At 43.6% G+C, this 16,840-nt stretch overlaps 1 protein-coding gene across 1 annotated transcript in view; it reads left to right on the forward strand.

Moving 5' to 3' along the window:
* OBSCN (obscurin, cytoskeletal calmodulin and titin-interacting RhoGEF) overlaps positions 1-16,840 on the forward strand; it is a 161,474-nt gene that overhangs the window by 25,827 nt on the left and 118,807 nt on the right. The window contains exons 5-12 of the mRNA XM_074539903.1: positions 82-384; positions 1,480-1,746; positions 3,043-3,318; positions 7,167-7,439; positions 9,961-10,236; positions 11,107-11,382; positions 12,025-12,300; positions 16,464-16,739. Of these exons, the coding sequence (XP_074396004.1) occupies positions 82-384; positions 1,480-1,746; positions 3,043-3,318; positions 7,167-7,439; positions 9,961-10,236; positions 11,107-11,382; positions 12,025-12,300; positions 16,464-16,739 (2,223 nt within the window). The remainder of the gene's footprint in view (positions 1-81; positions 385-1,479; positions 1,747-3,042; positions 3,319-7,166; positions 7,440-9,960; positions 10,237-11,106; positions 11,383-12,024; positions 12,301-16,463; positions 16,740-16,840) is intronic.

Consider the following 16,840-nt stretch of genomic DNA (forward strand, 5'->3'; position numbering starts at 1 on the left):
AGCCCAGCATAAACCATTTTAGATTTTCCCCTCTGACGTAACTCACCACTCTGTTTTGTTTCGTTTCCTTCCCTTGCGCAGCTCCCAAAAAACCTCCCACCCAACCCCCGTCTGACCCTGTGGTGAAGAATAAAACAGAAACCTCAGTGACGCTGGCGTGGTCCCCTCCGAGGATGGAGCGGCCCATCCCGGTGGACGGCTACATCGTGGAGCGCAAGAAGCTCACCGGCTTCACCTGGGTCAGGTGCCACGAGTCCCACGTGCCCAGCCCCGAGCTCACGGTCAGCAACCTGCCAGAAGAGGCTGACTACCAGTTCAGAGTGTCTGCTGTCAATGCCTACGGACAGAGCCCCTACCTGGAGTTCCCTGGGAGCCTGCACCTTGGTGAGCACGAAACCGGCACTAAATGGGGTGGTCGGACACATGGAGGTTTTAAAAATATTTCCCATGGCTTTAAGGATGAAGAAATAGCCCAGCAAATCCTCTTTGCCTTCACTGCTGGTTCTCCTGCTTTGTGCCAACCACTGACCTTCAGCAAAGGGAGGGAGGAAAAAGCCCAAACCCACCCCGGTGAGGGTGGTTGGGTTTCTGTGGTGGAGCTGTGTGTTCATGTTCCAATATCCCACATCAGGCTGTGGTGGAGGCAGAGCTCCCTGCTCTGGACCTTAAACCTTAAATGCTTCTTCAGCCCCTGCAATTAGAAGAAAAATTGAGATGGTCTTATGGTACAATTTTCAATATATAGACATATCGATCTTGCACCTAGAGAATATTTATGGTTGATCATACCATCATGAAAACCAAGTTCTAGCCAGTCTCTCTTTAATCTCAGAATTTCTAGGAGAAATCCAGGGGTTTTACTTTATTTCTAGGATGCCAATGTGTCCATAGAATCATTGGGTGCAATGGGATTTCTTCTCCCTTTGAATCATTGCACTAGAAAATATCTGTACAGATTTTGAAGACCCACACAGACTTTGAGCATGCTGTGTCTTGTGATTGTGTCATCCTTATCCCTCGCTGTCTGAACATGCTTGTATTGTGCTAGAATATCTAGAACTGACTCGTAGGGATGTCTACAAGTCCTCCTTCTGAAATCTAAGAATAATATTGGCTATTCAATAAACAAGACACTTGTAGGGGACTTGCTTAGATCTCTGCAGAAGCATGGGCCAGAAACACCTAAGGGGACTTAGGTGTTTCTGGCCTAGGCCTTTATATGTTTTAGGGATTAAAAAAATATCAGTAAAATATGCCTGTTTTTCAAGACCTGCAGAAACAGGACTCCAGAAATCAATTACCTATTGTAGGAGGAAACAAATCCTTTAGACCAACCATGCCTTTCCTCCAGTGCATGACAATTTTATAAAGCTGCATTAATTAATTCTCACGTCTTGTTTACCCTGACAATTGGGTTCCTAAGAGGAGTTATCCTCCAAGACAGTGTTGTTCTCAGAGGTGTGTGTTGTTCTTCCCTAGAACCCGTCCTGGCTGTGAAGAACCCCCTGACAACAGCTGAAGTTGCACCTGGAGGGGATGCCCTGTTCACTGTTGACCTGACCAAGACATGTTCTGGCACTTGGTACCTGAATGGCAAAGTCTTACAGGAAAGTGAGACCTACATTATCAACAGAACCCAAACCACTCACACCCTGGTCATTAAAAACGTCACTAGGAAAGATGATGGGACAGAAGTGAAATTTGTTGCCAATGACGTTGAGACCAGCACCAAGATGAGAGTGAGAGGTATTTATTGTCATTGCTGCCCATTCTTCTCCCACTCAGGGGGTGATTGCTGGGACTTGAGGATTAAAACTGGGGCTGGAGACTTTCCTTGGTCTGTGGCAAGCACCTGGAACTGTGTCATGTAATTAATGTGTGTCCTGGTAATGACCTCACAGCTCAGAGGGAGTTGATCTGGCCAGGTGGTGGTATCTGAACTAGATTGCTTCACATCAGCTCACGAATTTTTGTCAAATTTATGTCATTCACAACCGTCTGCCAGTGGATTCTGTCACCAAATCTGCCACTAATTCACCTTAAAGCTGTAATTTCAGCTCTAGCTTTGACCAGTCTCTTTGACTGTAATAATCTTTCAAAAGTAAAAGAGCATTCATTACTAACAAAGCTTTTCTTGCAGGTTTTTTAGTCCACCATGTGTGGGATATAAAGTTAGTATGCTGGAGCTTGATTTAAGATCAAGGTTTCCTCTGTGAAATGACAGTAACATCTGTACCTACCACATTGCAAGGCAAAACATAACGAATTCATAACGAGCCTTTATTCTGGAAGGATGTTTGGCTTGGGAAGAGATCTCTGAAGAATCATGTTTCAAGTATTATTTATCAGTAGAAAAAAATATGTTGGGTTTTTTTTCATAGTAACTCTGTCAGTAAAAACATATCAAGTTTTCTGAACTGAGAAAGAGTGCACAGTATTTACATAAGTGTTGTTACAGTCTCATGTAAGTTGAATTGTACAGCACTTTTCTCTAACAAGCTAAAAATGCAGCCCTATCTCTTTCTCTCTACAAGACCTTCTAAGGATCAATTAAGAAATGACACCTCAATTATTTTCACTTTTAACCCAATAACCAACCACCCGTGGCTGCAATGGGGACTTTTTTATCCAATGACACAAAACCACCCAAACCCATGGAGGAGAAGGTGAAGAAGAAGGACCAGCCTCTGCCCCAAAACCTCCATCTTGCTTTCTATATATTTCTATATTCTAAACCCTTAAACTCTGAGTTTCCCACCCTGTGATATCACACATTTCTGTTCAAGCTCCACACCCACAATCCCAGTTCTATCATTTCATTTTGGAAGCTTCTCTATGGCCTCAGGTCAATGCAGTGTTCTCTTGGGGGTCAGTGCCAGGCAGCACAGAAATCTGAAATTCTCAGCAATCAGTTTTCCAACAGAGTGTGAGGGCAGGAACAGGATCTAACACCTTCAGAGACCTCCCAGTCTACAGCAGGCCTGTATCAGGGATAAGTTATCATGGTATAACTCAAAATAACCAAGCCTCTTGTCCTGGCAGGAGCTGCAGTGAGATTCACCAACAAGACCAAAGATATAGAAAAAGTCTCAGCTCGGCTGAGGGAGGAAGCCAAACTCCAGGCTGAACTTTCAGACACAGAGGCCACTGTGAAGTGGATGAAGGATGGGAAGGAGCTCAAGGCCAGTGACAAATATGAGTTCCAAACCGTGGGGAAGAGGCACATCCTGAAAATCCGCAGCACTGCTGAGGAGGATGCTGGAGTCTATGAGTGTGTCTGTGAGGGGGATAAAATGGTTTATCAGCTCTCAGTGAAAGGTGAGTGCCTGCCTGGGCTGCTCTGCACTGATGGTGTTCCTGCCCTAAACCAGTGGAGCCACTAAGGACACAAAGGGACACTCCAGAGGGAGTTGGGTGATTGTCCATCAACATCCAGCCTTGATAATGTGTCCCACAGCAGAACTGGGGAGCAAATACAGCAACTGGCCAGGTGCTAAGAGCTGGGCTTTCACTCCATCTTGATATTCCAGGGAATTTGGTGTAATTTGGTGAGGGTGAGTGGTGGGTAGGGAAAAGTGCTCTTGAGATGAAGAAATCCAGCCCCAGGGCCAAGACATGGCACAGGATCCTGTGTCTGTCCTACATTTACTGCGTGACATCAGACAAGTCACTGGAGAAGAGGCTTTAGTTCTGATTGTACAAGATCATCTTGGCATTGTGAGATTTGGGGTTTTTTGGTTTTTGTGGTTGTCTTTTTTTTTTTTTTTTTTTTTTTGTTTGAGGATATTTTTGTTCTTTTCTGTCAGTACTGTGGTGGACAAGAGAAAAGACCTGTCCAGGGCATATTCTGTTTACAAAGTGTTCAGATGCATAGAAAAATCAGCAAGGTGGCACTTTATTTTGATATTTCTTGAACCAGCACTGTTTTACAGTTGCCCTATTCTTTCGGCTGTCCTTCCTTTCATGGCAGTCTCTAGTTTTACCCTGAAACCAACGGCATTAAGCCTCCTTCTGGCAAGCCTTCCCATCTGTGGCCAGATTTTATGAAATTTTATGAAACTAGAGCAAATCTGTCTCTGCCTTGAAGGTGATCAGGTTTTACCTAAAACCCCCAGTCTATCCCCAGACTGTTCCTCACATGGAGCAGCAGATATCTGCTGAGGTTTAGAGCACAAAGTCTTACCCCAGGCCAATCCAGCCTGTTGTCAGACTGTCACCAAAAGTTAGGGAAAAACAAAAACTCTCCAACAACATTTTTTAGTTAGAGAATCAAGGCATCACTTTATTTCTGGCCAGGATGTGCAACAGAAATAATTTCATCCACACATTGGCTGGGTCATGGGAGGAAATCATGCCATCATACATGATGTTTACTTGATTTTTCACTTCATTATACGGTCAAAACCCAGAGAAATTAATTGGTTCAATGTTCATTGGTCCCAAATTCTGCAGTTCTTAGTGTTTGGTTTCCTATTGGTTATTGATCCCTTTGCTTTCAGTGCTAAATAGGTTCTCATTCTGTGTTCTCTTATTGATCTTTTCTGAGACCAGTTGTCTCTGACCATGCCAGGGGTGCTGCCTGGAGTTGATGTTCATTAATGGCTGTTATCTTTTTTATATCTCCTGTGCTACCCCGAGTCTGTTGAGGTGTTAAACTCATCAGGCCTCAAGTGGTGATACAGTTCTTTGAGAAGAAAATTCAATTCCTTTCCCCTGGGCAAAGGCAAACAAAACCCCTGAGTGAAGTAATATAAAAATTTTAAACTCTGTATTGTTTAATACAATTGAACAGTTTATTAAACAATTGCCAAATGTTTAATTTAACAATTTAATTGTTAAATTAAACAATTCTGGAGGGATTTCAGAACCTATTTTTCTTTGAACTGGCAAGTTCAGTCTGTAAAGCCCTTTGAGTTCCATGCTTTGTCCCACAGCTCACCCTCACCTTCCTCCCAGGCACGATCACAGTTCCTGCATGGAGAAAGTCTGAGGGGTTTCATCATCATCTTCTGCTGGCACCTCACCCTCCTTGGTCTGTGTAGAAACAACAAAGCCTGAGAATATTGTGGGATTTTTTTCCTCATTTGACAACTTGTTTGGCCGTTTCAAAGAGCAAACTTGAGAGAGCTAAAAAAAAAAAAAAAAAAAAAAGTGACTAAATCTATATAGAGGGGAATTTCTGTCTACAACTGGCACCTGCTCTTGATTTTGATTTTTTTATTTTCCTCTCTTGCTCCGCCTCTTTGGCATCATTTTTCATGCTGTCAGTTCTGCCCACATTTACTTGAATTACTTGATGGATGTTTCCATGAGGTTTTCATGGTGGTGTGCCTATCAAATGAGTGATCAGTGTTATTATTTAAAATAACATAATGATAATGACATAATAAAACAACATAAAACATAATAAAATAATATGATAATGACATAATAAACCAACATAAAACATAATAAAAATAACATAATAATGACATAATAAACCAATATAAAAACATAATAAAATAATATAATAATGCCATAATAAACCAACATAAAAACATAATAAAATAACATAATAATGCCATAATAAACCAACATAAAACATAACAAAATATCATAATAATGACATAATAACAACAACAACAACAACAACATAATAATAATAATAATAATAATAATAATAATAATAGCCTGCATTGACAAGTTATGATTTGAAGTCTGCTGTTTACAGCTTGATTCCTGGTGAATCCCCTTTGGTACCTCTCATCCTTGTGGGATGAGCTTCACAAATTCTGTATCAACATTTTACCTTCCATCACCACCACCTTTTATTAGGAATCATTTGAGGGGCAGGTCAGCTGTAGGTGGCACGTGGGCATCACGTGGCTGTTGAGGGGCCACTGTGCCAAGCCATGGCCAGTGTGTCACTGCCTAGGCCTCCTGCCCAAACCAGCCAGAAATGCATTTGCCATTTGTCACTGCAGCCCCTGCAGAGCCCTCAGCTCCACTGCCAGGCACCCTCTGACACATGACCTCCCGTGGTGACAAGGGACATCTGACACGGCTCCTTCAGGCTGCTCTGGTTGTGTTTTGCACTCTGGTTTTCTGGGGAAGGGAAAGGTGAATGAATGAACTCATCTCCCTCTTCTTCCTCCCAACCTTGAAACTGTGGACTGAGTTTCAGTAGTGCTGGGGAAAGAATGTCTCAGCAATTCCCTTCCCTTCCCTTCCCTTCCCTTCCCTTCCCTTCCCTTCCCTTCCCTTCCCTTCCCTTCCCTTCCCTTCCCTTCCCTTCCCTTCCCTTCCCTTCCCTTCCCTTCCCTTCCCTTCCCTTCCCTTCCCTTCCCTTCCCTTCCCTTCCCTTCCCTTCCCTTCCCTTCCCTTCCCTTCCCTTCCCTTCCCTTCCCTTCCCTTCCCTTCCCTTCCCTTCCCTTCCCTTCCCTTCCCTTCCCTTCCCTTCCCTTCCCTTCCCTTCCCTTCCCTTCCCTTCCCTTCCCTTCCCTTCCCTTCCCTTCCCTTCCCTTCCCTTCCCTTCCCTTCCCTTCCCTTCCCTTCCCTTCCCTTCCCTTCCCTTCCCGGAACATCCCATCCCATTTTGAATTTTTTGCTTTGAGGCAATTGGTGACTCCATTATTTCATCCCACATTAATAAAATGCCAGATTTATTGTTTATTTTCTATGCTTCAGTTAATTTCCAGGAATAAATTTATATTCATTTTAGTCCTATGAGATATCCATGTAGGTTATTAATTTTATGGAATTTAATTTAACTAGGTTATATTTTAACCTCTTCTAGAGTCAATTTACTTGGCACGTGGTTGCAATATAATGATTGATTTACCTTTCTGGCTTTACCTCCAGTTTATTTCTCTTCTCACCTCCCTTTAAAATAATATATTAATAATATATTAATATATTTTAATAATATAATGACTCTGTTTCCTGGGGCTTCTTCTCCCTGGCTCAGCCTCTTGTGCCATCTATGTGCTCTGCTTTTTGGACACGGGATAATCAGGATTATAGTTGGAAATTTGTCTGCTCCTGCTTTGTAATCTAGTGATTAGATCCATAATTAAATAAATAGATTTTGTCTTATGATACATGAATACCAAATGTAGATGTCAATGCACATTTTTATTGCTGTGCACAGAATTCTTTACCAGAGCCGTGTCCCTGTTTTGTTTCAGCACTTGCAAACTTTGTGAACAAAGAGAAAACTGGAGGGGTTGTCAAGGCCATTGCTGGGAAACGGGCTGAGCTCGTGTCTGAGACCTCTGAGGCCAACGTCATGGTGAGGTGGTACAAAGATGGGAAGGAGATCACAGCCAGCAAGAAATTCACCGTGGAAGACAAAGGAAAGCTGCACAAGCTTGTGGCTTCGACCGTGACAAAGGAAGATGAAGGAACTTACACCTGCAAAATTGGGGATGACACCCTGACTTTTGATTTAAAAGTCTCAGGTAAGTCTGTACTGCAAGTGTGGGGTCAGAGTCTATGTGGGAAATGCAGGATTTTGTTCTTTAGACTTGTCCTACCTTACAAATGGACAGATTTATGGGCCAAGGTTGCACAACACTTGGAGAGGTTCTGACCCTTGTTGTGATCCTGGTGCAAACCCAGAGTATGGGCAAATAATATAACAATGCTGTGATTTATTTGAGTCAGCTCAAGCTTTTTCCAGAGCTGGAGCACAACCCAAAACCAATGCTGGCTGAACAGCTGGCAGCCACATCTGGCCTCTATTCTTTCAGCTCAGCCTGTGCATCATCTTAGGACCACCTCAGTCAAGGGTTCAAAGCCTTGCTGTGACTCCTTTGACAAGTTTAATTGCTGATTTTGAGAGTTAAACACCTCCTGGTGTTCCCAAAGGACACTGTGATCTCAGGGATCCCTCCCTGTGGTGCTGTGAGTGATTCCATCAGTCTGTGTCACGTGCCCATCACACAGAGCACGTGGCTGTCAGGCCAAACCCAGAAGAGAAATGCTTGTCACCACTGCATTCCAGCCCAGGATGGAGCCAGAGTATAAAATGACACAAGAACTCAGCGGTGAAATGCAATATCTGTGAAATTCAACTGATTCCAGTTGCATGCTTGTGGGAACTTTTCTCCTAAATGGGGTTTTCTGCCTTATGCCTGGAGCCTGATTTTTAACCCGGTCCTAAATTTAAGATTGAAACTCTCCTGAAAGCTTCTCCTGGCATGTCTGCAGTACAGTGCAATTCAAGAGAAGTCACAACTGAGTTGCTTGTGCCCTGTAACAGAATATCCAGGTTGCTGTGATGCTGTCCATGAGCTAACTGAAGACTCAGCAAAGCTGATTAATTTAGGATATCACTTGTCTGGAGGGATTGGTGCAGGATTTAGTGAGCTGGAGGGAGTGATGTTTGCTCTGCATCTCACCTGCAGCTCTCTTCTGGGAATTCAACATCATGCAATTTCTCTTGGAATGTAATTCCCAGCCCCTCACTTTACGAACTGAATAACTGGTCTGAAACCAGGCTCTGCCCTAACTAACCCCTCAAAAGGCACTTTGCAATCTGATTTATGCTGTCTGATTACAGCTGTCTAAGATGGATTTTAGAAGTGTTCTGGTTGTGCTTTTGTCTGAGCATCAGGTACAGAGGATTGCCTGAGCTCGGTATAAACTTTTTGCTTGCCATGGGGAGGTTGGGTGAATCTCATCTGTAATTCCTATCACATGGCTGAGGCAAAGAAAACTGGTGTCTGCCAAATCTCAGAATCACAGAAAGGTTTGGGTTGGGAGCTCAAAGCTCATCCAGTCCCACCCCTGCCATGGCAGGGACACCTTCCACTGTCTCAGGTTGCTCCAAGCCCCATCCAGTCCTGCCTTGGGCACTTCCAGGGATCCAGGGGCTTCCTGGAACCTTCTCTGGGAACCTGTGCCAGAGCCTCCCCATTTTCACATGGAAGAATTTATTCTTAATATCCTATCTAACCTTACTCTCTGGCAGTTTGAAGTTGTTATGCTGTGTTCTATCCCCACAAACTTTTTGGTGAGCAAGGATTGAGTTGCAGCCTGGTGACAACACCTTAGCCAGGGCAGCTTCCTCCGTGTTCCATGTGTCACCATAGACATTTTCCAGAGTGCTGAGAAGCTGCATTGCACACTCAGACAGGCAATCTTTGATTTTTACCTTTGCAAAGAGGTAAAACTGCAATTGATATCAATTTGCAATTGATAAAAATGTTGTGTTGTTGCTGCCTACATGACAAATACCCTGTCTTTGCACAGCCAATATCTGTTTGAGCTGAGTTATCCATGCAGGAACCTCCACTGAGCTGTATGAGCAATTCTAAGTTCTCTGCTGGGAAGATCAGTTTCAACCAAAAGATATGAAATTATTGAATCCTATGTTCATGGAAATATGGAATGGTTTGGGTTGGAAAGGGCCTTAAAAACCATCTCCTTCCAACCCCCTGCCATGGGAAGTGATGTCTTCCACTGGACCATGTTGCTCAGAGCTTTTTCCTAACTTGGAGAATATTTTATCAATGAGATTATCCCATATGTGCCCTGGCCTGAAGAAGAATTAGTCCTGTAGGATTGGTATTATGAACAAGGAGCTGCAGGAATGGGCTCAGAAACATTTAAAAAAGGCTCCTCATCACCTCTAACTAGATTTTCTGAGACTTCCCAGGTCTTTTCAAAGCTGTTTGTGCCCTCAGACATCAACACATATCCCCCAGATCTTGCTTGACTTTGGAATCGAGGAGTGGTAAATGAAGTGTGAGCAACTTGAGGGCGTCTCAGTTTGATTTGGAAGATCCAGGAGGATGTAGGGCAGATGAAGGGGATTTCAGTGTAATTGAGAGCAATTATCTGAAGATCAGAGGGGTTTGCACCATCTGTCAGAGAGGCATCAAGAGTGTGTGATAATGGGATAAAGATCAATAACCACTAACTTTGTGCAGACAAACCTGCACCAAGGCACAAACCGCTTTCGTTTTTCCACTCCAGATGAAGCCGTTACTTTTGTCAACAAGCCCAAAACGACTCCAGAAATGTCAGTCAGTCCTTCTGAGAGCCTGGAGCTGGTGTGTGAGGTGTCAGCTGCTGGTGGGGCCGTGGTGTGGAGGAAGGATCAGGCTGAGGTGAAGCAGGACCAGAGGACAACAATCGTCTGCCAGGGGACACAACGCAAGCTCATCATCAAGAAGGTGACACAGCAAGACCAAGGCAGCTACACCTGCGAGACAAAGGACGACAGAACAACATTCCAAGTCAAAGTCAGAGGTGAGAAAGTGCCAGGAATCCCGAAGGTAAAGGAGAATTCCATTTTGAGTGGTGCCTTGCATCTAGACAATCACCCCACAATCTCCCTGGGGTGAAAGATCTCAACACAGATCTGAACCATTGTACTCAATTTTTTTTTTGACCATTTTCATAACAACATTTTCTACACGTGGTTCTGCATCCATGACAGGTTGTGACCACAAAAAAAAAAAAAAATCATAGGAAAGGATAGAGATTCATTCTCCTTTCACAATTAGCTGGTGCATCTGCAGAAAAACTCCCATGGAAAAATAGTGTGAGGCCATAGCAGAGAGGAATGGATAAAGGGGAAGGTGTTTGATTAGATCCCATGCCTTAAACACTGGATGGGGCTTGGAGCAATGTAGTCTAGTGGAACCTGCCCATGGCAGGTGGGTTGGATTGTGATCATCTTTAAGGTCACTTCCAACAAACCATTCCATGATTAGATGGAAAACAATAGAATTATCTCAAATAGGCAAAGGAAAGAATGGTTCATGGACATGAGGATACAGGTGCTGTTCCCTTCTGATTCACTGGAATCTTGGAGAGACTTAGGGAGAGAAAAAGAGAAGAGGGAGGGCGGTTCAGGCAATGGAAGTTGGTCCTTCAAGTCCTACATTTAAATATTCCTAAAACTGAGAGTTTTTCACATTACCCCAAAATTCCCATCAAATTCCCATTATTGTTCACCTCTTTTCAAGACAGAAATGAAGGTGCTTTCTTGCACTAATGGCCCCTCATGCTATTACCTGTCGGGGCAAGTACAGTGAAGTAGGAGAAACTTGATTTAACACCAGAGACCGTGACTGCAAAAAGCTCTGTGTGACTGTTGGGGTTTCCTTATTTCAGAGCCAGAGGCTGTGTTTACAAACAAGGAGAAAGTGCAGAAAGAGGTGAAGGCTGCACTGTCAGAAAATGCCACTCTGAGCTGCGAGGTGGCCCAGGAGAAAACAGAAGTGAAGTGGTACAAGGATGGGAAACTGATCACCTCCAGCAAGAAGTTCAAGGTGGAGTCGGAGGGCAAATCGCGTCGCCTGGTGGTGGGTCAGGTGGAGAAGAAAGATGCAGGGGAGTACACCTGTGAGGCTGCTGGCCAAAAGCTCACCTTCAGGATCAATGTCACAGGTGGGACATTGTTCATTCTCATCACAGAAAGGTCCCTTAATACCGAAAAATGTTCCACACTTTGGGCTTCAGTTTCTGTGCAGCTGCAAACTTCTTTGAGTAGGGATGGAGATCAACCACCCATCCACTGTCACATTGATGCTGACAGCTGGACATCTTCATCCATGGGATGATCCCCCTCAGTGCCCCTTGGTGTTTTCTGGTTTCCCACTAATAGGAAGATAGACGAGTTTCCATCCCATTCCATTCCATGCCTTTATAATGGTAAAGATAAGGTTGTTTCCTGGATATGTAGGAAAAATAAGTCTGGAAGAAGTAGGAAAAGAGGGCTCCTAGAATGAATAAGGCTTCCATATGGGTCCCAGTGGCAAATTAGATTTGGTATTTATTTATCCATTACATTATGGAACAAAGCAATGGTTTTCTTTTGGAGATGGGTGGAAGCTGAAATCCTGAGGCATGGGATCATTTTTCTAAGGAATGGCTAATGTGTTGTCCTCAGGCATGACAAAAGCCCACATCCTTTCTGAGCATTAAAAAATTCCAGAGATGTGGAAGTTGTCATGTTTTAAATTTGGGTTTGCTCACTTTGGACACCATCAACTTGTGTGTGATTTTAAAATAACTTCTCCCACTCCACAGAAGCAGAGGATGCATTTATCAACAAGGACAAAGTGAAGAAAGAGGTGAAGGCTGCAGTGTCAGAAAATGCCACGCTGAGCTGCGAGGTGGCCCAGGAGAAAACAGAGGTGAAGTGGTACAAGGATGGGAAACTGATCACCTCCAGCAAGAAGTTCAAGGTGGAGTCGGAGGGCAAATCGCGTCGCCTGGTGGTGGGTGAGGTGGAGAAGAAAGATGCAGGGCAGTACACCTGTGAGGCTGCTGGCCAAAAACTCACCTTCAGGATCAATGTCACAGGTGGGAGACAGATTTTGGGTTGCATTTCTTTGGTTTTTCTTTGTATCTGGGTGGTCTTCCCTGTTTTATCTGATGCAATATTAGAAAAACTGTTAAAGTACTTTCTGATGCTTGTCTGAGCTATTGTTTCAGTGTGGTTGTGTAGGACTGAGCAGATCTGGAGCTGACCTCTTCATATCCTGATGTCAGCTCCTCACCTCCCTATATCTCCTTCGGCTGAGGAACTGAACACGATTTCTCAATATATTCAAACACATTTCTCAATCACAGCCACTGTGTTCCAAAATCTCTTCAGTTTGATCACCAGTACTGGTTGTCCTCCTCCTGTTACAGGCATTCTTCCATGAAAAACACTGTTTTCCTTCCTCTTTTTTTGCAAGTGATAGGACAAGAGGGAATGGTCTCAAGTTCCACAAGAGGTTTAAGTTTGATATTAGAAAAAAATTTTTTCACCAAAAAGGTTGTCAGGCATTGGAGCAGGCTGCCCAGGGAAGTGGTGGAGTCCCCATCCCTGGAAGGGTTTAAAAGCTGTGTGGATGTGGCACTTGGGGGACCTGGTGGTGCTGGGGTGACAGTTGGACTCAATGACCTTCCGAGTTTTTTCCAGCCTAAATGATTCTGTGATTTCTTTGGTCTCAGTAGATTTTACAAGATATTTGGTGAATTTATCTCAGGCCGCAGGCAGGCGTGGACAGCAGCTACATTCTGAGTAATCATTTCTGAATTTGATGTTAAGAAAGGGTTTGTTTGTTTTAATATTTATAACACTCCACCATCTTTACAGCCAAATCCCTCTTTTTTAATATTAAAATTCTTGTCTCATATGCAGACGTGATCAGAACAGGGAAACAGTTTTAACCTCTGTTTTCTTTTAGCATCAAACAGAGGTTTGGTATTTTATCAACAGTGTAGAGGAACTGCTGTGTTGGGAATTTACTGACTCCACTCTATGTGGGGTACCCAGGCTGTGAGCCGGGGCATTTTGGCTCTTTTTCATTCTTTGTGTAGGTCATTCTTTGGCTGAGGGAGTTGCCATTTTCAGTGGAGGATAAATAAGGAAGGAAGGATAATTAAGGATAGATTTGAGAGATGTTTTCCAGAAAAAATTCAATATGGGCATTGATAGACCATCATAAAAACACAGAGTCATTTGGGTTGGAAAAGAGCTTAAAGATCATCTCATTCCGACTCCCTGCCATGGGCAGAGACACCTTCCACCATTCCAGGTTGTTCCAAACCCCATCCAGCCTGGCCTGAAACACTTCCAGGGATGGAGCACCCACAGCTTCTCCAGGCAAAATTGTTATAAACCAAATTCGTTATTTGCAGCTGACCGTTTCATCCATTACTGCAGAGGTGTAGCCAGAAAACAGAAATTTAGTGTTTTACACATGAACCTCTCTCTGAGGGGGCTGTCTGCCCCAGAAAGGTTTCCAGCCCTCTTTCCATGGTGGCACAGGGTAATGTGACCCTTTGCCTGTGCCACCAGCCTGCCTTAGCTACCGTTGCTGTATTGCTCATGGGGACAGCTGTGACACGACGTGCCCGTCCAGCCCTGGCTGGAAAATGATCCAGTGTGAAAGTCAGGAGGGATTATGCGTACTCAGAGCGGTTGGCTCTCCTGCTCCAGAAATCCTCCTCTTACTGGTTTATCCCAGAGTGCAGCAGATTTCTGGGTCTTAATTTATCCTGGTGCTGTTGCTCTTGGAAGGATTTTCAGGGTTGCTGTACTCCAGGGCTCCACTGGTAGCACAAAGCTTTCCCTGTTTAAGGACAGGTTGAAGGTTAGATGCTCAGTGTTGGGTTTTGGGTTATTTTTTTTATTTTTACACTGAATTTTACTTTTACACTGAATTTTTTGGGTTAATATAAAAAAAAATCAGCTGCTGCACATCTTAAAACTGAGTTGGGCACATAGAAAAAGAGCTGATTCTGAAATTTCATTATTTCAAGATTCAGGGTATGCAGTGAAATCCATATTTTAAATCAGTGAAATTTTCATGTCCTGAAAATATTTTTCATCATTTCCACTGCCCAGTTCCAATTAAAGTTGGAAATGTCATCTTCACTGAATAGTTGTTTAAATTTAAAATTTAAAATAACTTTCTAAAATAAATTATTAACTGGTGTAAATCACTTTGGAAGCTGATTAAAAGTTTTAGTCACATTTCCTATCCGTATAAAAATGGTTTATATGAAAGGTCAAGAATGTAAAGGACAAGTGAGATCAGCCTGGAATATTCCTGCTCTGCTAACCTGACATTTTAAATACAGCCCTCATTGACACAGACTTGTTTTATAGCCTATTGAATGCACTCTGCATATTCACACTCAGAGTTGTAGATGGGAGTTTAAATATTAATATTTTTGCAATCAGTTTTGAATGCAAAGCTTGGTGTGTGTGCTCGAGCCCTTTCAGATGTCAAAATGTTGCTGGTGTGTCACTTTGAGGAGCTTTCCATCACCCAACACAAACCATGTGCCTTCTAAATGACAACAGCATCTCCTCACACCCCTCCTGCAGCCAATATAAACAGAGGAGCTCAAATTCAGAGCCCCTGAGCTGGATTCCTGCTCTGTGTTGCTCCCTGCAGGGCTCCTCTCTTTCTGTGGACTGTGCAGTATTCATAGCAAGGCTGTGATGTGGCCCAGGAGCACATGTGGAACTCAACCTGAACTTACCCGTTCTCCTCACCCTCCCAGGCAGCTGCTGCTGCTCGGAGCACAGACGTGATGGAGACAGGAGAAAATCATCCAGGAGGAGCCAAGGCTGGCCCCAGGAGGCTGCAGGGGTGACAGGGGAGGGGAAGGAGGTAGCACAGGGGATGGAAGTGGCTCAGCATCCCCGAGAGCCTCCCAGGTCACAGAATCACTGAGGTTGGAAAAGCCTTCCCATCTCAGCTGTGTCCAACCTTGTCCCCAACCCAGAGCGCTGAGTGCCATGTGCAGGTGTTCCTTGGACACCTCCAGGGATGGGGACTCCAAACCTCCCTGGGCAGCTCTTTCTACTGCCTGACCACCCTTTCCATGGGGAAATTCCTGCTGATGTCCAACCTGACCCTACCCTGGCCCAGCTTGAGGTCATTCCCTCTCATCCTGGCTCTTGTTCTCTGGGAGCAGAGCCCGACTTCCCCATGGCTCCACCCCCCTGTCAGAAAGCCAGTTTGCTGGAAAATCACAGAATTTTTAGGAAATAAAAATACACTTCTGTGGTGTTGTGAGGGTCCCAGGACGAGGGGAGAGATGAGAATTTTACTCCATGTTCTCAGAAGGCTAATTTATTTTTTATGATATTATATTATATTATATTAAAAGAAATTATGTACTAAAACTACACTAAAGAAAGAAAAAGGAGACATCAGAAGGCTAAACAAGAATGAATAATAAAAATCTGTGGCTGACCAGAGAGTCTGACACAGCTGGACTGGGATTGGTCATTAATTAAAAACAATTCACAGGCTGGGATAAACAATTCTCCAAATCACATTCCAAAGCAGCAAAACAGAGAGAAGCTGAAGCTTCCCAGGAGAGGAAATCCTGGTGAAGGGATTTTTCATAAAATATCATGCTGACATACTTCAAATTTTATATGCTAGTTTTTTGTGTAATGTTCATCGAGTGCTTTTCCATATTGAGAGCTGTGTCTTTGTCCTGTCTTTGGGATTGAGTTGCAAGGTATTTTCTCTGCAACACCCAATCTTGATCTAAAATACCTGGTAAAATCCTCTGAATAATGTGATAGTGGAGGTGGCAACTCACCATTGTGCTGTATTTGGCTCATTCCAAATGTGGAGAGTAGAAATATCATCAAGACACAAGAGAGAATTTTATCTTTATATTCATTCATTTTTATATTAATTGTAAGAAATTTACAAATGGAGTGGATGAGCTGTTCATGAGGACAAGTCAGAGAGGGATGATAATTACATGGACTATATGTTGAGGATACATTGCTTTAGTTATATGATAAATAGAACTGCAAAGATGGGTGACTTAGAAGAGTTTAATATTGAATTATTTCTGTTGGAAAAGACCTTTAAGATCATCATGCCCAGTGATGAAACCAGCATTGCCAAGTCCAAGATCCTGCAGAGCCTCCATGCCTCATACAAGTAAGAACTTGACACAAGGTATTTACATCTTCTATATTTTCCCTATTTCAGAGGCAGAAGATGCCTTTATCCACAAGGAGAAGGTGCAGAAAGAGGTGAAGGCTGCAGTGTCAGAAAATGCCACGCTGAGCTGCGAGGTGGCCCAGGAGAAAACAGAGGTGAAGTGGTACAAGGATGGGAAACTGATCACCTCCAGCAAGAAATTCAAGGTGGAGTCGGAGGGCAAATCGCGTCGCCTGGTGGTGGGTCAGGTGGAGAAGAAAGATGCAGGGGAGTACACCTGTGAGGCTGCTGGCCAAAAGCTCACCTTCAGGATCGATGTCCCAGGTAGGAGAAGGTTCTTTGGCCCATCAGTTTTATTTCTAGAATCTTTAGAAAAATTAACATTATTTTGTAAGTCTTCTTCGTGTAACGCTTCAAATTTTTGG

The sequence above is a fragment of the Zonotrichia albicollis genome, chromosome 1 (genome assembly GCF_047830755.1).
Source record: "Zonotrichia albicollis isolate bZonAlb1 chromosome 1, bZonAlb1.hap1, whole genome shotgun sequence".
Taxonomy (NCBI): domain Eukaryota; kingdom Metazoa; phylum Chordata; class Aves; order Passeriformes; family Passerellidae; genus Zonotrichia; species Zonotrichia albicollis.